Genomic DNA, 22281 nt, shown 5'->3' with positions numbered 1-22281 from the left:
AGGCTTACCCTTCCATCCTAAAGCAACAGGACGGGAATATTCACACCAATTTCTCTGGACTACCAACAGAGGAAACACAAAAACTCAAGGCTGCTTCCTCTCAGGTTATTTTTTGTGTGTTTACAACTTATGATTCCTATTTTAGATTGGGCGCGCCATCTCTCCAGTTTCTATTCACATCAGCATCAAAGCTACTCTTACACCAGCTGGGGATTGCCAATGAGGAGCTACGCAAGACATCCTCAGAAAGATGCCTTTCTACTATTAGTACAGAATGAAAACTATGGGTTAATATCAAACTACAAATTTATAAGTGGCAGTGTGACTGAGGCTTAATTTGACCAAATGTTTGCTAGAACAGCAATAGATTAAAGGATAAGTTCATTTATTGGACAAAAATAATAAATGCACAGGGATGTTGGATTTCTATCGCCCGACGCCAGGGACATGTAGTTCCGGGTGCCGGGCAGGTGGTTTCTTTCTACCTTTAGCCCTGCAGGTTTTCTTCTAAGATTGCCCTGTATTTGGCTCCATCCATCTTCCCATCAACTCTGACCAGCTTCCCTGTCCCTGCTGAAGAAAAGCATCCCCACAAAATGATGCTACCACCACGTTTCACAGTAGGGTGATGTGCAGTGTTAGTTTTCCACCACACATAGCATTTTTCTTTTCGACCAAAAAAGTTCAAATTTTGGTCTCATTTGACCAGAGTGCCTTCTTCCATATGTTTGCTGTGTCCCCCACATGGCTTCTCGCAAACTGCAAATAGAACTTCTCTTGGCTTTCTTGCAATAATGGCTTTCTTCTTGCCACTATTTCATAAAGGCCAGAGTTGTAGAGTGCACGACTAATAGTTGTCCTGTGGACATATTCTCCCACCAGAGCTGTGGATCTCTACAGCTCCTCCAGAGTTACCATGGGCCTCTTGGCCGATTCTCTGATTAATGCTCCCCTTGCTTGGCCTGTCAGTTTAGATGGACGACCATGTAGGTTTACAGTTTTGCCATACTCTTTCCATATTCGAATGATAGATTGAACAATGCTCCGCGAGATGTTCAAAGCTTGTGTTTTTTTTTCTTTTATAACCTAACCCTGCTTTAAACTTCTGCATAACTTTATCCCTGAACGGTCTGGTGTGTTCCTTGGCATTCATGATGCTATTTGTTCACTAACAAACCTCTGAGGGCTTCACAGAACAGCTGTATTTATACGGAGATTAAGTTACACACAAGTGGACTCTATTTATTAATTAGGTGACTTCTGAAGGCAATTGGCTCCACTAGATTTTAGTCAGGGGTATCAGAGTAAAAGGGGCTAAATACAAATGCACGTCACACTTTTCAGATATTTGTAAAAAAATTTGAAAACCATTTATCATTTTCCTTCCACTTCACAATTATGTTCCTCTTTGTGTTGGTCTATCACATAAAATCCTAATAAAATACATTTCTGTTTTTGGTTGTAATATGACAAAATGTGGAAAATTTCAGGGAGTATGAATACCTTTTCAAGGCACTGTACATGCTACCTTACCTATCAGAGCTCACTATGAGCCCAAAACCTGAAATGCTTTATTAAGCAAAATTCGACTAACATTTGAATAAGAAGTCAGGCCAACCCTCTTGTGCCCGACTACTGGCTTGCAAGGACTCCATTATATTCATGGGCCAAAAGCGAGATTCAAAAAGAGGTGAGTGCGATCATCTAACCCAGTGATCTACAAACTGCGGCCCTTTGCTTGCCTTTATGCGGCTCTTGGGGTACTTTTCCTCTCAGTGATACAAGTATATTCTGCCATGTGACAACAATGGGACACCATTTTTCCCACTGGCACCAACAATGGGACACTATTCCTCCCCCTAATAGCAAACAAGGCAATATTTACTCTCACTGATGCCAGAAAATATTCCAGTTCCTCTGGCCAGTCAGACACCCCCTAAAGTCTGAAGGACAATGATCTCGCCCTTTGTATAGCAAGTTTGAAGTCCCCTGATCCAATCACTGAAATGGGTCAAAATATTCATAATATAGCAGACCACCCTACCCAAACCATTGAAAGAATGATCCCGCTTAATATGATAATCTCTCATAAAACATAGTAAAGCTACCATTTACATCAATTTCTACTTTTGATGTTTCAACTGTTTCCATTTCAAAGATGATACTGGAAAAAAAATAAAAATCACTAGTGTACCCACCACGGAAACAACACTGTCTCATCCCTGAGCAGCAGCATCCCAGACTACCAAAATATGTGTGGGAGGAGTGGCAATAACAATTTTGCAAATCAAACATTAATGACAGCCTGATGTGTAAGGAAATTCAATAGATTCAAATAGATACAGCGCAAAACAATCTTGAAGCAACTTCTGGTTCTCACCTTGCATTTGTTCCAGCAGGAAATAAGTTCACAGCTTTAATAAGTAGCTGCAAGTCATCCTCTGACCAAGACTTGCTGCTGCCCCCGCCTCCTGAACCAGACTGATCTGCACTCTTTGTGGACTGCTTCATCCGAGCCTCCTCCTGCTCCTTTTCTCTTTTAATCTGTGCATTCACCTCTGAAATCTAAGGAGCACAGACATGCTCACAGGCCTCATCCATTCAGATATGCTAACCAATACAGACTATGGTTTTTAAAGGATGTCATTCAAAAGTCAGCTGCATCCAGCTTGCTTCATTACAGTAGGTGTTAATGTCTCACAATCACAGAAACCACATTTCCTAACAACTGCTAGACAACATGCACTGGGCAAGAATGCCCTTAATTAGGAAAGGTTGCCTTTTCTAAAATGTATCTAGTACATAAAACTGAAAAATCTGGATGTAGTAAAAGGATGTAGTAAAACTGGAGAGTTTGTTGTTGGATAGAATAAGAAAGAACGACACGTGTGATAAAGATGTGGAAACCCATGCATGATGATTATTATTATATGCTCTTACAGCTTTCTTTTTTGACAATGACAAAGGGGAAATGAAGAGGACATGGCATGCTTCTTGCCATATTTTTGTAAGTAAACACGCACATAAATAGCAGAGCGATAGCAGTAATGGCTTATACACACAAACTAATAAAAACATGTCTACTTATTCACTTACATGTTTCTCAACAGCAGTTTTCCCATCTTCTTTAGAACTTCCTGAAAGGGATTCGTTTAGTGACTGTAAACTGAAAGGACAGCATGACCAAGAATTAGGAACACACACACTGAAAATGACTAAGAAATTAACCTTTTCAATGGCATAAATGACCAATATAATTGCCTCTTTCTCTCATAGAACTGACAGTTTAAAGCAGAACTCTGCTCACCTCAACTTCAGCGATGCAGTGTCCCGGAGCTCCCCGCCTGCCCGGCTTCCAGACCTCAAATTGTTGGCTGCTTTCATTGGGAGGGGGGGCAGGGATGACGTCACTCCCACGCATGTTCGGATGGATTTGGCATTGCCGGATTTGTACAGAGAGCTGCACACGTGCAGCTAACTGTACGGGGCAGATAGGCAGGTACGTAACTTTAATGCAGCAGGGACAAAGCATGTCTCTTCTACATTAAAATTCCTGCCTGTTCGCTCTTTTTTTAACCAAAAGTTCCACGTTAAACATTAATCAACGAGTACTGCCATCTGTCATTTCTTTTATTCATATTTTAAAGGATGGTCATCATATAAAAGAGAAATTATTTTCAGAGCATAACTAGATGAAATTAATTACCTTGCTACCTCCAGACGATCACAGAGTTTTTCAATTTCTTCCATCATTTTCACACTGTCTGCTTCATTATCAGAAAAATAATTCCAATTCTGAGGGGTAAAGTAAAAGAAGTAACAGTTTGCTGGGGAAGTCTTAACTAAATCAGTTTTTTTTTATTACCTTAGTAGGTAATATTCTTCAGCAGCTTTTCTACACATTACAGTAAAAGCAGAGCTGTTTCTAAACTCAACCATATTTATATGAAGCAACTAAGAGTGAGGTTCTAGATGATTATACTCTTCTCATTCATTCTGTGATATTTTGAAAGAATTGCAGCTGATTCTAGTACATTATAAGGTGTGTTGCCTGACGTAACCTGAGCCTATAGAAATTCTGCAGCATGTATGACATCAGATCACTGCCACTGGGAAGCTGTGAAATAACATCTAAACTAAACAGTGTACTGTGGAAAGCTGTGGAGGAGAGAGGGCTGCAGGTAAACAATACAGCAGGAACAACGTATTTAGGAGAATTGTTTTAATTCATCACTGTATATCACCTGACATAGGTCACTTTAGTGGACTTTTAAAAGGGTTTATCATCACTTTAACGTACTGCCCTTTTCACTTCTAACTTCCCCATGAAATTTGCTTTATAAATAAATAAACCTTGCATGATGTGCGCAGTCTCTGTCGTTCCTTTTTAATGGCTTTTTTCTGTATTTCTTTTTCCTTTTTGGCTACAAGAGCTTGCTGACGAGCTTCCTCTTCTTCTTTCTCTTTTGCTAATCGAACAGCTTCCAGCTCAGCTTGCCTTTGCTGAAAGAGATATACATGCTTATTAGTTTTTTGCATACAGTTATCTACTGTCATATACTGTGAGCAGGAAAGTTTTTTTTATTATCGAAGAGACATGCAATGTCTCTTCTGCAATGAAATACACTTACCTGTTTGCTCACAGTGATCCCTGCAATGTAAACTGTGCACAGCTTACATGATCCCTGCGTGCCAGCTCTAGCTATAGGACTTCAATTCTGGAGCCCAAGATGAACTGTTTTCACTGGAATGCAAGTTTCCAGCCAACAATTAACATCAAGGATGGAGTTAAATTAGGTTTAAGAAGAATGGTTCAAACCGACAAAAAATCTCACAGATGGAAAGCATCTTTACCAGTTATGTTAACATAGTGTAGATATGCCCATGTGTGCCCACACTTGCCCATGTGTGAGAACACTAAAACCTGTACCCTCATGGCATTAAAAATATTGTTCAGCTTGTGTTTCTACAATCCACATATACCTTTTCCTTTTCTTCGTGTTCTCTTCTTCTGGCGTCTGCTTTAGCTTTCTTCTCAGCTTCTTTCCTTGCCTTTTCTTCCTCTTTGAACTTCTTTATTCTAGGATCACTACTATATGCATTATCTATAGACATCAAAGACCTACAGTTATAGAAACTCATCCACATTCAGATAACAGTATACCTATTCCATTACAACACAAGAAATATAAAAAGAATCTATAGGAGCTCAGCTTTTCATGTATAGTATCTATTTACTAAAGCAGTCTTTTTGAGCCCATACCTCGGGTGTTTTTTCTTTGTGGTTGACTACAAGAAATATACAAAAAAAAACCTTTACCCTAAAAATGCCAGAACTGCAAAACTAAATTGTTTCCTTGTAAAAATGTACGCATATTGGGAAAAAAGAAAAAGGCAGCTACCAACTAATGTTCTTATTCTAATCATTTCTTCTTTTTTCCTCTGTGCTCGGGCAGCTCGATTTTGTTTTTCGATCCACCTCCTCTCATCACGGCTGTGAACAGTTTAAGAAAAAGTGTTGTTAGTGCTTATGAGAAATTATTGGCACCCGCAAACATTACAATGGAGAGTTTAACAAACAGTACAGTTTTATCTGTAAAGGCTTAACAAGAAGTATTTCACGTAACACAATAAAGAGACAAAATCAACACTAGAAACAGGTTTACAAGAAAAGTGTCCAGAGTTTTGTACATCTAAGCATTTCAGTTGGCACAGTGTGTATGACAAAAGTGTGTCTTTGAGCTAAGCATTCCAGCTGGCACAGTAGACAGGTCATATCAGTAGGCACTTAAGCTAAGCATACAGGCAGGCACAGTGTGTATGCCAGGTCAGTGGTAGTGGCTCTTCGAACTGATCATTCCAGTACGTACAGTGTGCATGTCATAACTGTGGCTATGTTAAGTTTAGCAAAAAAGAAATACACATATTTTAGCAATATATTTTACAAAAAAAAAAAATGTGCCCCCCCAGGAGCCTGCAAAGTTTTGCACCCACAATTAGTGGATTGTGGGTGTAATGTCAGGCTCCTGCAGACACTTCCTTCAGCACTGTACAGGCTTTCAGTTAAAAAGCTGGAAGAAGTGTGAGTGGACTACAAGTGCACCAATTACCATACTTGTAGTTCAATGGGACCTTCAAGTCCATCAACCGTGCTGGCAAACAGGACATGTAATTTGTTCATTCACATCTCTGTGAATGAATGAAGTGGCGCCGCTTTTATTTGTCACATTGCCTGTATGGGAGAAGAACCCCCTGCATGCTGTCAGGGGTAACTATGTTTCTGAGGGTGGGAAGCAGGTGCTTAAGAACATGTTTTGTGTTATACCCCAAATACAGATGTAAAATTTAACATATTCCTAAAGGTGAACTCAGCCTTTAAACTAAGCATTAAATTAGATACTGAAGGAGATTTACTAAAACTGGTGCACACAGAATCTGGTGCAGCATTGCTTTGTAACCAATCAGCTTCTAACTTCAGCTTCTTTAATTAAGTTTTGACAACAAAACCTAGAAGCTGATTGGTTACGATGATCAGCTGCACCAGATTCTACGTGCACTAGTTTTACTACAGCTCTCCCACTGTGTTCGTGCCGTATCTTTTGGTCCTTGAGCTAAGCATTCCATTAGGCAAAATTTGTATGTCATATCAACAATTTTTTCATAACAAGCAGAATTTGAGGCTAATTATTTTACTTCCCATTTAAACACAACCATTTACTGGTACAATGTTGTGATCTGGCCTTAAATGTTTAAGGGAAGATCTTGTATTTCAGCATGATCTATACAATAGGCACTATTTTGGACAACTCAGGTTCAATTGTTAATCATTAAACTGCATGAAAAGAAAACCTCAAAAACGTAAAACAAACATTACCATTCAGCTTTTTCTTTTTCTTCTTCATCCAAATAAGAAAATTCTCTCCACGAATCAAAGTTGTACCTTCAAGACAAAACAAGTATAATCTTAATGTTTTGAAATAAAATACTTTCTTAATAACCCAAACAAACAGTAGAAACAAAAAACACCTTAACATGAGTAAAAGTAAACCTACCAGAAGGAATAAAATGAATCTACATCTTCAATTGATGTGTTCATGTCACCAAGTTTGGCAACATTTTTCTTATTTGACCACCTAAAATATAGAAATGGCTCAGTAAATCATCCATTGTAATAAATAGCATAAAACATCAACTATATTAGCGTGTTACTAAACCCATGACCCTGCATTCACTCTATCTGGTCTCCCACAGAACATGGAAATGCAATTATTTTAGTAAATATAAACTGTGAAATACTTTCTCATCAGCAGTATATAGCGGTCTTATGATTTCTATCATTGTCTGGTCAAGTAATGGTTAATCTTGTACATTGCAGAACCCCGAACCCTCTATCCAGAGGGCGCTGATTGGCCCTGTGCTGATCACATGCACCCTCCCAAAAAAAAAAAAAAAAAATCTCCATCAATACACAAAAAACAAAGCATGTGCAGACTTGGCGCTGCTGCTCTGTACCATGGCAGATGGATTAGGGACTGTGGAAGAAGAGGAGGATCAGAGAAGACAGGATCAAACAGCCTTTTTTACACAATGCAGAGGATTAACCCCCTAGGTTCCACAATAAGTATAGCAAGCATGCTTTACTGCATATATAGACTAATTTTACTGTTGTGGGTTTATTAACACTTCAACAGTGTTCAAAAGAATACAACTAAAATATATTAAATTTACTTTTTACTGTAAAAAATTCATAATTTGAATACACAAGGCTACAGTCTGAGTAAACTTACAAGAACATAGTACTTGGAAAAGAATCCTGAGATTCTTATGATTTCTTAGATAACTCTTTATAACACAATGAGGCTCCATGCACACGGGGCGTTTTAATAATGCTGGTAACATTAGCTGTGTAAAGTCACGTTAAAAACGTGAGTTTTTCAGCGTTTTTGCATTAGCGTTCAGTGGCGTTTTGCCATGTTTTTTCGTGTTTGCATTTTTTAGCGGTTTTTGTTACCAAAAAAGTCCAAAAATGCCAGTATGATGCGCTTTGCCGAGTTTTTCAGTGTTAGAGCGTTTTTACAGCTAAAAAACTCCCCTAGAAACCCACCAATTCTGTATTTTTTCCAGCCAAAAATCACCCCTGCAAAAAAAAAAATTGATTACAGTCTATGTGTGAATGAACACATAGGATAACATGCTGGGGGTTTATTGGCTGTAGAAAAAACCGTCAAAAGCCAAAAACAGCAGCTGTAAAAATGTCCAGTATGCATGAGGACTGAAACACATTATGAGACTGAATCTGAAACAAGTTTTATGTAATCGGAGGTGAAAAGTATAAATTAACACTCTAGCTTCAGGATTTTAAGTTTACACGTTCATCATTTACAGGGAAAAAGACATGGGCAATTAATAAATTAAGTATATTACAAAGGCATAACTTACCTGCTATTTCTCTCGAACACAGGAGAAAATACATCAAAGAAGTTGTCTTTCCCCTCACCCTTTGAAGGTACTGAATTGTCAAAGGTAGGATCAACACTGTTAAATGCTCTTCTCTTCACGGGGTCAGATAAAATTTCATATGCTAAAACATAACAAAAAAGAGTTCTGTAACTATAAATTGTAATAAACTTTTGTACTGCTTATCTGGACAGCTTGACCTTCACCAAAATTGAAAGTTTGACTGTCATTCCTACTCTAAGAAGCCATCAGCATATAAAGCACAAATTGTTCCAACTTTCTTTCCTGTTACCCAATATCAGATTTTGCCTGCTCATTGACACAACTTAAACTATACTTTCTTGTACTCTTGTCTTCCCATCCATTTATCTTTCTATTTCCCCATATTCTTCCTTTACAGGGTATCTGTCAAATTAGGAAAGGCGTTTGTCTGTCATCTTGAGCCCTCGTTCACACTAAATGCAGCTTTGAAATTGCTTGCCAACATCTATGAGACTTCATGCACAAATTTCAATGCAAGTCCCACAAGAAATTGCTAAAAACAATGAAGGAACCTTTTTCAAAATCAGTGCAAATTGGAGTCACACTGATTTGAATGGTTCCAAATAGGGTACGAATTGTCATGCGATTCTGAACTGTCAAACCACATGATAAATCGCATTGGTGTGAAAGGGGCTTCAGTAAATTCTCTTTCAGAATAGTTTTCTGTGAGCTGGTTCTCTCTCCATTACTGGATTTTGTACATTACCATTGTAAAGTGATTCACCCACCTTTTACAAGGGTTGTTAGAACATGTAAGCTTTCCAGATATATAAAATACACATGCAAATTCCTGGTCAATAAGTTACCAAAGAATAAACATAGAAACGATACCACCAGCTCCTGCACCTTCAAAATCAAGTTAGCTTCCATAATTATATCTTGAATAGTTGCTTTAATGCAGTCAACAGTGCAGTGTTTCTATCCTTCCATTTCTCTCTTAAGATCATCATTCTTTGGGGTAAATACTAACAGGCTGATGTCTCACGGAGAACAACAGGCAAAGACATTGGCCTGACATGGAACCTGCCAAGACTTGCAGCAATGTATTTTGCAGCACGACTGCTAGGTAAATGCAGTGAATGTATGTATGTAAAAAACTTCGTTCACTCAAACAATAAAATGGAAAAATAACAAGAGCTTCTAATGGCTGAATGCTATTTTTATTGCCCCCTCGCACAGCCCTGTACAGCACAATCTTCACCAGATTAACAAATGTGCTAGGTTTGGGCAATGCATGGCCATTATATGTGTACTGTAAGTCAAAGCATCTTGTTCAATCTGTACTCTGCAGACACTACAGCTGAATATGTTTTATAGACTGATATTTAGCTGTCCATCAGAAGCAAGTAACCTCAAGCTATTACACCTAAAACCCAATTCCTCCCAGATGACTTGAGAATGAAGAGCAGAGAGTCTGAGAGAGAGCACTAGAGTGGTGATGAGTAGTACCGCAAAAGCTGCTTTTAACAAGAGCAGGCCTAATCACTTAAGAAAGAAAAAACCTGTAACTGGAATTAAAATAGCAGTGCGCGTCCTGGTATGGGATTGTGCCTAGGCACTCCTATGCTTACACTCTCAGTTTATCTGTGGTGTAAGATCATCTAAGACACTGCTGCCTCTGACTGCTAGTCACATGAGACTAGGGGATGTAACTACTGTGCTGCTTGTTGGAGAGGAACCTGCACTGCATGTGCCTACCTGGTTTTTTTTCTTCATTTTTGCTGTTAATCTGTGCTTTTGTGAATCTCTCATGTTGCTTCTTAAATATTCCTTCTCCCGTTATCAAACCACCAGTCAATTCGTGGGCAGAACTGACCTAAGAAAAGTCCCTCCTCTACCAAGATGGCTGCTCCCTCACAGAAAAAGTACAGAAAATAAGACATTGTAGGTCATTTATAGGGAAAAGATCAGCTGCAGGGAGCCCAATAGCAATACTGGCGACTAGTCCTTTGTCCCTCTGCTTGCCTTTCTGGGCCTTTAATTTCTAGCTACTGAGAGATTCAATTACTTGATAGTAACCTAACTTGCTGAAATCAATGTGTTGCCAATGAATGGTTAAATTATTTAATAGGAAGATATTTAAACTGCATCCATAGGCTATTGCTTAATGTGTTTTTATAAAGGTGGGACTTAATAAATCATAGAACACAGATTATGAATAGAAGGTCATGCAGTCATGACAATGCAAATACCTTTCAATCAAATAGTGCATTTTACATGCATCGGTTTTGGATGGTTGTGTTCCGTAAGCTTCAGCAAAATGTCAACATTATTCTTACCTTTAGTTATACAGGTAAAATAGTCATTGTCGCCTTCGACTATCTGTTCTCCAGCAGCTTTTCTCTTGTCAGGATGATGTTTCAGAACCATTGCTTTATCTGATAAAAGCAAATTTCAAATATTTATGAAAAAATTCAGTGGCCGTGTTTGAGTGACTGAATTCAGTAAAGGCATTTATTACCTATAAAAGAACACTGAATGAACCTATAACTGGAATATATATAGTATCTGCATAACTGTAGGGACAAGCAAATATATTGAACTAAATATTGGATAAGTGGCAGAGATTTATTCTCACTACATGTCAGCAGATGAGGAGCAGCAGCTACTCGAGGATGCTTCTTTTTTTTTTTTTTTTTTTTAACATTCTGCTGTATTTTTGGGATCATGGTTATCATGAAGACCTGTAAGTGAAGTGTATTTATGCAAAGGGATTTCACTTTCTACACAAAACAAATCTGTAAACTTGCAACAATACATATAACAGAATTCCAGTTTTAGGGGTCTCAAAATCCCCAAGAGGTATGTATAGGAAGATAAGCTTTCTTGCTTTACATTATTGTTGCAGATTTACAGATACTATTACTATTTGGAAAGGACTGCTTTATGTGAATTAACTAGAATTTATTTTAAGGTACTTACGTGCTGCTTTGATCTGCTTTTGTGTGGCCTTGTACCTCAGGTTTGCCAATCCAAGCACCGCATAATGATCTTGGTTCTATTTAGATATAATAAAAGTGCACAGCATTACTATTATGTCACTGTCAGTGATGCTCACTACTATCAGTCCTTCGGTATCCAATATGATCTGAATGAATAATTTAAAGTCTGTTTCCACACCGATGTGCTTTTTCTATTGTTTGTGCCAACTGGTAGGCTGAATCTCCTTCTGGCTACCTATAACTTTAGGTGAATACAATGGAGAAATTTCCAAACAGAAGTTCGTATCTCCAACCTACCACCACAAATTTGTAATTATGCTGTCACTCCGGCACCTGGATTCTAAAATTTGTTAACACATTTAAAAGGAGAATCTTATAGAGAAGAATTACACCATTAACAGTCCATAATGACCATAGCAGTAGGCCAACACCGAATATTCTGTCTGACATATGTTGGCAGTCCTGTAGAGAAGTAATTCATATTTCAAGGAACCATACAAAACTGACACAAAGGATTTGGGTGGTGTTAAAGATGCGACCTCTCCTGCACTGTTTATTTCTATTTAAAAAATGTTTCATTCTATTTATTGCAAAGCACTCCTTTAAAAGGATACAAACCTTCCAGTCCTTGGGATCAAGCGATTTCAGTAGTGCAAATTCCTCCAGCTGAAACTCTTCATCCTCTGACTCTTCAGAGGATTCCTTTTCATCCTCTAGCTCCTGGAATGAAGCGGACACATTTCTATTCCTACGTTTGATGAAGGCTTCAAACCATCGGCCCACAGGTTCAACTTGACACAGTAGTGAGGCTGTGATGATAAAACAAAAACAACATTAAAATCGAAAGTTGAAAGTTTTATTTTGATAGTGAAACTCAATCACACTACATACACACAAACTATCTTTACCAACAGATTTTAAGCCATTATTTTTCTAACATCAGTGATGCCAACAGATGGGGAGAGTAATCATTCACCTAAACAGGATTTCACCAGCCAACAGCTGCTGTTCTCTAAAGATTTATTTGTTCAGAGTATAACCTTAAAGTGAAAACAATGAGCATATTTGTACCATGTTTTTTTTTTTTTACCATTTACTATTCTGGGATCAATATTCTCTTGAATGCCATCTCATTCTGTACAGCATCTCTCTTTTTCTGACAGTGACTTTTCTAATCACTACTTGCACAACTGAGCTTCCCTAGTGCAGTGAAAGATTTCTGAAAGAAAGCACAGGAGAAATATGGTGGCTGAAATTGCACCCTGGCTGCCCACCTGAATTGAAACAATACAGCCAGACAGGGCCATGGCCGCAGCATTTTTAACTTGGGGTGCAGAGTTTGACAGGTGGCACTGCCTGTAAAACTCGCCTACTGAATTCAATGGGGCCGCACCACAACTGCAAGCCAAATGCTCAGCTTCCAGCTGTGGTGCAGTCCCACAATGTAAAATTGTAATTTAAAAATTAAATAAAAAAAAAAAAATTCAGAAGGCAGCATTAGCACCTCCTGAATGCCTGTCAGCCAATGCTATAATACCATCTGAAAAGTGATGTGCTGTGAATTGCAGTCTGAAAGAAGCATTACTGAGTTAGGTAGTTAGAACTGCAAGGCTGGGGAGGTCACCATGAACTTTAAAGTGTTACTAAACCCAGGACCCTGCATTCACTATATCTGCTCTCCCACAGTACACAGAACATGGAAATGCAATTATGTTAGTGAATATAAACTGCTAAATACCTTTTCTCATCAGCAGTTAGAGAAGTCTTGTGACTTCTACCAGTGTCCAGCTGAACTCTGGTTAAAGCTTGTAGGAGGCGTTTTGTGGGTTTAACACTTTAACTGTACCTTCACTCATCAAAACTAATCCATTGTATTCCCCAACCCCCCCAAAGTAGAAAAACTGACTTTTCCCCGCCATTTCCCTTTCTTTTTTTTTTTAAAGACTAGATTACGCACAGCCCCTGCTTCCATTCCTGCCTTGGTGATGATGCGTCACTTCTTCTGGACCTCTTGGGATATGCATAACCCAAGAGGCTTCAGCTGAAGCATACACATCACTGGAGGAGAACGGACCCAGCGTGCATGATCTAGGGGCATGGCTCCCTAACCAGGAAGGGACAGCTGGCTACTGATGACTGAAGAGAGGAAGATGGTGGCACCAGGGCCCAGCAGCTGGAATTGCAACAGAACGATGACAGATTCACTGGGCGCAAGTATGTGAATGGAGTATAATCAGCAAACAGGTAAGAGAGGTTTAAAAAAAAAAATTTTTTACAGTTCCTATCAGGGTGGATTTGATTTAAATCAAACTGATTTAAATCACTAGTCGGTAAGGCTTGATTTAAATCCTAGTTTTCTACATAAAGACTAATTCTTGCTGGTATAACTTTAATATGCAAGTAGATGAAGATTTTTAGAATAACTTTTCATATTAGTTTTTTTATCCCCAGTTTAATAGGTTAATTATTCATATTTGGACAACTTTTCTGTTGTACTTAGGAAGGAGAAAAATAATCATTACCTTAATAACAACAATTTAAATAGATTTATTCAACTGAAACAATAACATTACAGCATATGGTATTTGCTTAAACAAACATCCATGTTTGTTAACTAATTTGGCTAAACAAAACATATATATTTTAAGAAACTTAGACTGTCAGCCCCTTCCTCCTCACACTTAGTTTCACTTTCTTCTTGTGCAGATCTATTCCACTGCAAACAATCAGAAAAATATTGTTTCTATTCTATTCACTGAACTTCTTGAAATTTAGCACTGAAGGGGTTGATTCTGTATTCATAGGTTTGTAGAAGTTAGGATTAAGGTCTTTTTCTTAACTCTGTTCATGTTATCACATTTTTGCTGTGAAGAAGAGGCATGTGATCTCCGCTGAGTCAAATTCAGTTTTGAGAACTGCAAAAGTAAACCAAACATCTGTGATAATATCTTGTAGGCAGAGAAACTGCCCAATAATCTTACAAAAACCGTTGGAAGAGCATGACATTGTGAATGGATTAATGGAATTTATTTACCAAAAAATTAAACATATACAGCCTTATTCTACATAATTAAAAAACTAATCTTTATTTCATGATGGAATAACCTTTGCATGGTAATATATTTTCCTCAAAAAGCATTTTATTTAAAAAAAATCCGATTTAAATAAAAAAAATCAGATTTTTTTTTTTAAATCATTGATTTTTATCCACCCTGGTTCCTATTCCCATATATATCTCTTTCATAAGAGGTAATCTGATTAAAGATTTCCACTTGCTACAGTAAATGAGAGAATCTAATAGATTCTTATATCCACACTAAACAATGGATGGAGGTAACTCCCTTACTGCCATTGTATTCTGACATCAGAATAACTGAATACTGATTGCAGCTGACTAGATGTAGTTGCTGTTTGGCTGACAGTTTTTCACCCAACTTCTTCAAAAAGGAGGTTAGAAAATTTTGTTGAGCTGGGTGGTGCTGACAGAGCCACCAATGGCTCAAATTTCAGCTGATTCAACAGGAATTTAATGAAATTTGGGCAATCTATGGAAGCATTAAAGTAGAAGTAAAGCCAAAACTTTGTTTTAATTTTAGATAGAGTATGGGAGTGTTTATTACCCCTGGTTTTTGCGATGTGTCCCATTGAGGAGATTTCTCTGCACTTCCCGTCCCATAGGCAAAATGGGTAGTAAGAGAAAATCCCTCCAAAGTAAAGGAATCCCTGGTTGTGACTGCAGCAAATTCCCCTTTTGAAGATTTCCCCCTTAGTTTAGGTCTGGTGACAGCCCACACTTTGGGATTTAGTTTCACTCTCGGTGAGAACAGTAAGCAGGACAAATAGAGAGATGAATCTCCCTGAGGGGGACATAGACAGCAATACAAACCTGACTGGTGTTCTAATCCCTCTGCCCCTATCCATAAATGTAAAAATGTTTTGCCTTCAGTTATACTTCAATGCGGAATTAAACTTCCCATGAATTATTAGCCAGAGTGTTCTAGTATACACAGCATATTAGCACATTATGGTAGATTACCTGAAAAGTGATCCCCCCTCCAGCACTGCACTGTCAGCACAGGCATTTCCATCTTCTTCTGGGTTTAAACTGTACAGCTGTTTGATTCACAGAGCCATAACATTACTCCTGCGAAACGCACGGGAGTCACACCATAACAGCAGAGTGGTGCTGTAAATCTATGCGGGGCTGTGCATATGCTGTTCAGTGTACATCAATGCTGACAGACAGGGAGAAGCAGTTATGACAAAAGAGACCAATAAGGTGCCATCTGTCATAAAAATCTTACTTGTCAAGTTTTTTTTTTTGTTTTTTTTTCCACTTTAACCACTTCCCGACCGACCTATAGCATATATACTGCTACAGGGCGGCATGGGTGAGCAAAATCATGTATATACATGTGATTTCACATTTCCGGGTAGGGGCCGGGCGCACGCCCTACCCGTGCTGCCATTCGTGGCCGTCAATCACCGGGTCCTGACCAGTGATTACTCGCCAGCGCCCAGTGATTGCTGAGCATCTCTGACAGAGAGGAGAACTGTTTGTAAACAAAACAGTTCTCCTGTCAGCTTATGCACACTGCTTTGGATGGCTGTGCACAGCACAGCCTTGCAAAGCTGTGTGCTTACAGTGAAGCACACGGACACAGCACTAGTTAACCCCTTCCTGCCCAGTGCCATTAGTACAGTTTCAGTGCTGTTTTTTAGCACTGATCACTGTATTGGTGTCACTGAGGTCACCAAGTCAGTTCCCCCCCCCAAGTGTCAGAATGCCCGCCGCAGTACCATTATAAATTGTGATCGCCGCCATTACTAGTAAAATAAAAAAGAAAGATTCCAGTATATATAACACCATTTTTAAATGCTATAACTTTCATGTAAACCGATTAATTTACACGTATTGGGATTTTTTTTTTAGAAAAGACATATAACAGAATACATTTTGGCCTAAATTTATGACTAAATGTGATTTTTAAAATTTTTTACTGGACATGTTTAAAAGCAAAAAGTCAAAAATATTGTTCTTTTTTTCTCAAAATTGTCAGTCTTTTTGTTATAGTGCAAAAAATTAAAACGCACAGCCAATCAAATACCATTGAATAAAAGCGCAATTGTCAGTTAAAGTAACACAGCGCTGGAAGTGCAAAAAATGGCCTGGTCAGGAAGGGGGGGGGGGGGTAAATGATCAGGAGGGCAAGTGGTTAAAGTGGAACTTTACCCATAAAAATTTGATGAAAAATTATGTTCTTTAGCAAGGAACATACATTCCACATTAATAATGTTACCAAAATTAGTATGTGCTGTAAATTGCCTCCAACATTGTTCCTGTTTCTTCTTGCTGGAGTCTGTCATTTTGCTGAACCCCAGAGCAGCAGTAAATCTTTAGGCTGTCAGCAGATCAGCCTCTGGATTTTCGGCACAGTGACATAAATAGAGAGCAACTGAGTATGTGCAGAGCAGGGTGAGACAGTATATTACTGGATTTTAAACAGTATAAGAACTCATTTTTAATGTTTTACTTAGCTATACCTGCAAAGGGGACCAGCCTGAAGTGATCTAGCAAGACTTATTTTTCTGACTTTAAAGTCGTAGTAAAGAGTGAAGGAAAAAAAAAAAGCCTTACCCCGCAATTTAAAGAGAATACAAACCCAACATTTCACATTCCTGTTATGTCTGCTGTACCATGTACTTGTATGAAAAAGTGTCTTGTTCTCTTTGTATTGCTCCCTTTGTGTGAAATCTCTGCCAGTCCCTCTGCTTTCCTATTAAAAACTGACTACACTAAGCAGGAGAGCACAGCGTGGTCAATTTTCTAGCTATGTCGGGAACTCCATGCGCTCTGCTCCAATGATCAGACTTGTCTTTACACACCACTTGCACAGCCATTCACTGGGAAAACCAGCATACTGCTGTTTTTCCTCCCCTAGCTCCTATGCAGCTGAAAACAGAGAGAATTATCACTTTTAAAAAAAAAAAAAGGGGAGAAAAATATTTTTTCATATCTATACATAAATGTTTTGCCTTTCATTTATATTATAAACTGAATGGGTTGTTTTACAAGGTAAGGGTTTACATATACTTTAAGGGGATGTAATGCATACTAGCACATAATTAACCACTTGCCTACAGGGCACTTATACCCCCTTCCTGCCCAGGCCAATTTTCAGCTTTCAGCGCTGTCACACTTTGAATGACAATTGTGCGGTCATGCAACACTGTACTCATATGAAAGTTTTATCATTTTTTTTTTAGACAGAGCTTTCTTTTGGTAGTATTTAATCGCCTCTGGTTTTTTTTTATTTTTTACTAAACAAACCAAAAACAACTGAAACTTTCGAAAAAAAAAAAATTTTTTCTTAGTTTTTGTTATAAAATTTTGTAAATAAGTGATTTTTCTCCTTCACTGATGTGCGCTAATGAGGCTGCAGTGATGGGCACTGATAGGCTGCACTGATGAGGCACAGGCAGGTGGCACTGATGGGCATTGACAAACATCACTGATGGGCACTGAAAGGCAGCACTCATATGGCACTGATAGGCGGCACTGAAAGGCAGCTCAGATGGGCACTGATATGTGGCATTGACGTACACTAGTAGGCACTATATGGCACTGATGAGCACTGGCAGGTGGCATTGATGGGTCTACACTGTTCAGTGCCCTGATAATCAGTGTACATGTCCCCTCTGAGGAATGCCGGTTACCAGCTCTACTCTCCTCTCGAGCTGTCAGCGAGACACCTCATGAGGAGAGAAATGCTGATAACTGGCATTTCCTTATTTACATGCGATCAGCTTTGATTGGACGTCTTCGGCTCTTTCCATTGATCGGTGAACTGCTGTGTCCAAGGGACACAGCGCACCACCGATCGCCGCGCTGCGTGCCCCCGGGGCCACGCACATGTGGTTAGAGTGGGAGGACGTCATATGACGTCCTCCCAGAACAAGAGAGCCGCCTTGCGTCCGTCATTTCCTTATATATAGCAGGCGGGAGGTGGTTAAAAACGTATGTGTAAAAGGGATGCCCCCAGCAGTGGGATATCATGTCTTTCATCTTTCCCCAGTCTTCCCTCCGGGTTTGTGGTCTTCAGCCTTTAAAATGGCCACAGCACTCTGAAGGTATGACCTACTCATTATGCCGTCCCTGCAGAGCACTTACACCAGTGACACCACTGGCTGCAGAAACTGCGAATATCTCCTAAAAGGTTCCCATTTAGGAGATATTCCTTGTACCTACTCTGGGTACCTGCTCTATTATAAGCTTACCTGTAGGTACAAGTCACCAAGCATTGTTTACTACCACTTTAAGGGAAGATGGCCTCATCCATTTAATAACTACTGCTTTGCAAGCCATAAACACACATGTTCTCACAAGAACATTCTAGTACAGTGTAGCCAATATTCTTGTCTAGTATCTTGACAATTGTACAGGGAAGAGGGAGTTATAAGGAGGTGAGCACAGGAACTACTCGCTATCAGAAGTCAGGTATAATCTGACATCCCAAAATGTAATACAGCTGGTTTAGGCTTGTTAGCCATCATCGGTGCAGTGCATGGAAAGGCCATCAATGAAAGAGGTCTTGGGAAGCAAGGAGAAGGTATACCCAGATGCGGTGAGGTTGGAACCATACAGCCGTTCGCTGAAGCAGTGTGAAGCACAATAGATAGATTTGTGTAGATCAGTGCACACAGTTGTGTGCCACTTCATTGGCGTCGGTGGGTGAAATTATACCCCATTGTTGGTATCAGTGGATGAAATAGTGCCCCAAGGGCCAGATAAAAGCAAGCAAAGGGCCACTTTTGGAGACCACTAGGAGGCCATTCAATCTTAGGAGGACCCTGAACATACCGGCCAACATGTGCGCTCAGGGCACTGCAACACAGCGACTGGTGTATAGTTCGGCCGGACTGCAGCAGTGTTGATGCACTGATACCAGCACATCGCACTGTTTACTTTTTTTTTTTTTTTCAAACAATCTCCACTGAAATGTCACATCGGCCAGAGTGCGGTGACCCGCATTGTGCTGAAAAAAGTGCGCACTGTCCACACATCACCACAATGCAGTGGTGTGACCTATCATTTTGCCTTGTTTTGTGGTGGAGGTGAGCTGGAATAGCCGCCCAATGTAATCCCACCACACCTGCCATGGACAGACTCTTGGTAACACCCCATGGAAACTATTTGAGTTCAGTGTGCTTTAACCCCTTCCTGCGGAGACAGGCATTTGGGTAATGTGATTGGATGACACATGATCAGAAAGCTTGCAATCGCTAATATGTATCAGAATCTTTCTGATCCCCGCTGGTGCCCGTGCTGGGAGCGTGCAAGGTGAGCGCTCAGCACAGAAAAGTGTTTACAGAGGGCCACATACTGGCCTCTCGGCGGTAAAGCCCACCTGCCAAGAGGCCGCAGATAAGCGCTACGTCAGCAGGAACGGGTTAAAATAAAATGCGCAACTTCTTTCGTACATTTGTGACGCGTGGAGCATCCTACTGAAATGAATAGGCTGCCTAAACACGAACACCAACGCGCGTGCACACTGTTATACCTGCACAGGTGTAAACAAAGCCCAATCTGAGGGCCCCTACAAGATGGTCCAATGAAACACTAAAGGAAATGCTGCACAAGCCCACCTCACATTAGCAGTAATCCAGGAGTGAGGACCCCCCCTGCAGGCACACAAGGGCTGCTGTATGAGAACGCACACATACACAGCTCCCACTGTGTCCCCCGTGTACACTCCTCCCCGGGCCTACTCACCTGCACACAGGGGCCGGGTCACTCCGGTGCTGAACTCGGGCCGCGCTTCCAGTAGCATGACTCCGGCCTGAGGACACCAGACAGCGGGAGACTGCGCTTTTCCTCCCGGCACTCACCCACAAAGCCGCATGGCGGAAGAGTGAGCACTTCCAGGTCACCGCAGTGTGTCACACCGAATCCTGTCCGCCGGATACCACCGACCTAGCTAATCCTGTCCGCCACACAGCACGTTCCCAGCCTACCCAGTGCAGTACTCAGGGACTGGAGTTTGCATCCACCCCTGCAATGTGCTGAGAGAGCCCAGGAAGCCGCCTTCTGAGGGAATTTAAAATGTGTGTAAACCCTGACAATACAATTCTCTTATTTGCTCATAAATGCTTACAAAAGTGTTTTTTTTTAATCTGTTCCACAAGAACAAAAAATGGCTGTTAAGACAGAAATCTAGCGAGCTGATCAGCGTTATTTTCGTTGACTAAAATATTTTCGTCAACAAAATTAACACTATTTTAGTCAACTAAATTACGACTAAAACAATTCAGATGACTACAATACAACTAAAGTAATTCAGATGACTAAAATACAACTAAAGAAATTCAGAGGACTAAAATACAACTAAAGAAATTCAGAGGACTAAAATACAACTAAAGTAATTCAGATGACTAAATTATGACTAAAACAATTCAGATGACTAAAATACGACTAAAGCAATTCAGATGACTAAAATATGATTAAAGCAATTCAGATGGCTAAAATACGACTAAAACAATTCAGATGACTAAAATACGACTAAAGTAATTCAGATGACTAAAATATTACTAAAACAACTCAGATGACTAAAATACGACTAAAGCAATTCAGATGACTAAATTATGACTAAAGCAATTCAGATGACTAAAATACGACTGAAGTAATTCACATGACTAAAATACGACTAAAACAATTCAGATGACTAAAGTACAACTAAAGCAATTCAGATGACTAAAATACGACTAAAACAATTCAGATGACTAAAATACGACTAAAACAATTCAGATGACTAAAATACGACTAAAACAATTCAGTTGACTAAAATACGACTAAAGTAATTCACATGACTAAAATACGACTAAAACAATTCAGATGACTAAAATACAACTAAAACAATTCAGATGACTAAAGTACAAATGAAACAATTCAGATGGCTAAAATACGACTAAAACAATTCAGATGACTAAAGTACGATTAAAACAATTCAGATGACTAAAATACGACTAAAGCAATTCAGATGACTAAAATGGCATTTTAGTCAAAAGGCTATGACTAAAACTAAATCGAAACTTGATGTCAAAAGTAACACTGGTTATATGTCACAACGGCTCAATCTGTGTCTGTAGTGCATGTTCAAACCTTAATACCATAAATAGTAACATGGTATTAGATTTTTACTCCAGGAGTATATAATGCATTTGCGAATTCTAGACAAATGCTTAAATAATGCATTATGATTTAACTAAACCCATTAGATTTTACTCGACTAAAGTGTAGCAGAAGTTTTAGTCTACTAAAATACGACTAAAGCAATTCAGATGACTAAAATATGACTAAAATTAAATTGAAATTTGACGTCAAGATTAACACTGGTTATAGGTCACAAGGGTTAAATCTATGTTTGCAGTGCATGTTTAAACCTAAATGCCATAAATAATAATATGTTATTAGATTTTTACTCCAGGAGTATATAATGAGTTTGGAAACTCTAGAAAAATGCTTGAATAATACATTATAATTTAAAGTTCACCTTCGTATGCGACAAAGGAGCAACAGCCCCAGGATGGATACCGCTACAACAGATGTGAGCGGGTTGACGTTCTGGAAACTTGCGTTAGAGATCTGGAGGAGCAAGTTACAACACTGGGCAGAACCGACAACCTTGAAAGGGGTCTAATCAGGGGCTAATCAGGATTTTCAGGTAGGAAGATTGGTTACTGTAACAAGAGGGAGTGGTAGGGGCTTACAGAAGAGGAAGGCCGGCCCTAGGTTTGTGCACCCAAACAGATTTGACAAGTTGGGTGAAGATGTGGGGGTGGC

The 22281-nt window shown here is 39.4% G+C and overlaps 1 protein-coding gene across 1 annotated transcript in view; it reads right to left on the bottom strand.

The window, feature by feature from the left end:
* DNAJC2 (DnaJ heat shock protein family (Hsp40) member C2) overlaps nucleotides 1-20380 on the bottom strand; it is a 28425-nt gene extending 8045 nt beyond the window's left edge. The window contains exons 1-13 of the mRNA XM_089685578.1: nucleotides 20215-20380; nucleotides 12060-12250; nucleotides 11422-11497; nucleotides 10779-10877; nucleotides 8440-8581; nucleotides 7053-7133; nucleotides 6875-6940; nucleotides 5403-5494; nucleotides 4984-5105; nucleotides 4354-4503; nucleotides 3707-3795; nucleotides 3097-3166; nucleotides 2381-2565 (exon numbers count right to left, since the gene is read on the bottom strand). Of these exons, the coding sequence (XP_089541704.1) occupies nucleotides 2381-2565; nucleotides 3097-3166; nucleotides 3707-3795; nucleotides 4354-4503; nucleotides 4984-5105; nucleotides 5403-5494; nucleotides 6875-6940; nucleotides 7053-7133; nucleotides 8440-8581; nucleotides 10779-10877; nucleotides 11422-11497; nucleotides 12060-12250; nucleotides 20215-20272 (1421 nt within the window). The 5' untranslated portion in view covers nucleotides 20273-20380. The remainder of the gene's footprint in view (nucleotides 1-2380; nucleotides 2566-3096; nucleotides 3167-3706; nucleotides 3796-4353; nucleotides 4504-4983; nucleotides 5106-5402; nucleotides 5495-6874; nucleotides 6941-7052; nucleotides 7134-8439; nucleotides 8582-10778; nucleotides 10878-11421; nucleotides 11498-12059; nucleotides 12251-20214) is intronic.
* Nucleotides 20381-22281: the final 1901 nt, after the last annotated feature.

Source organism: Staurois parvus, unplaced genomic scaffold (assembly GCF_062004578.1).
Source record: "Staurois parvus isolate SC_StPar_1 unplaced genomic scaffold, SC_StPar_1.0 ptg000019l, whole genome shotgun sequence".
Lineage (NCBI taxonomy): Eukaryota > Metazoa > Chordata > Amphibia > Anura > Ranidae > Staurois > Staurois parvus.
Note: the sequence above shows the minus strand (reverse complement) of the source record. Positions and strands in the feature narration are given on the sequence as shown.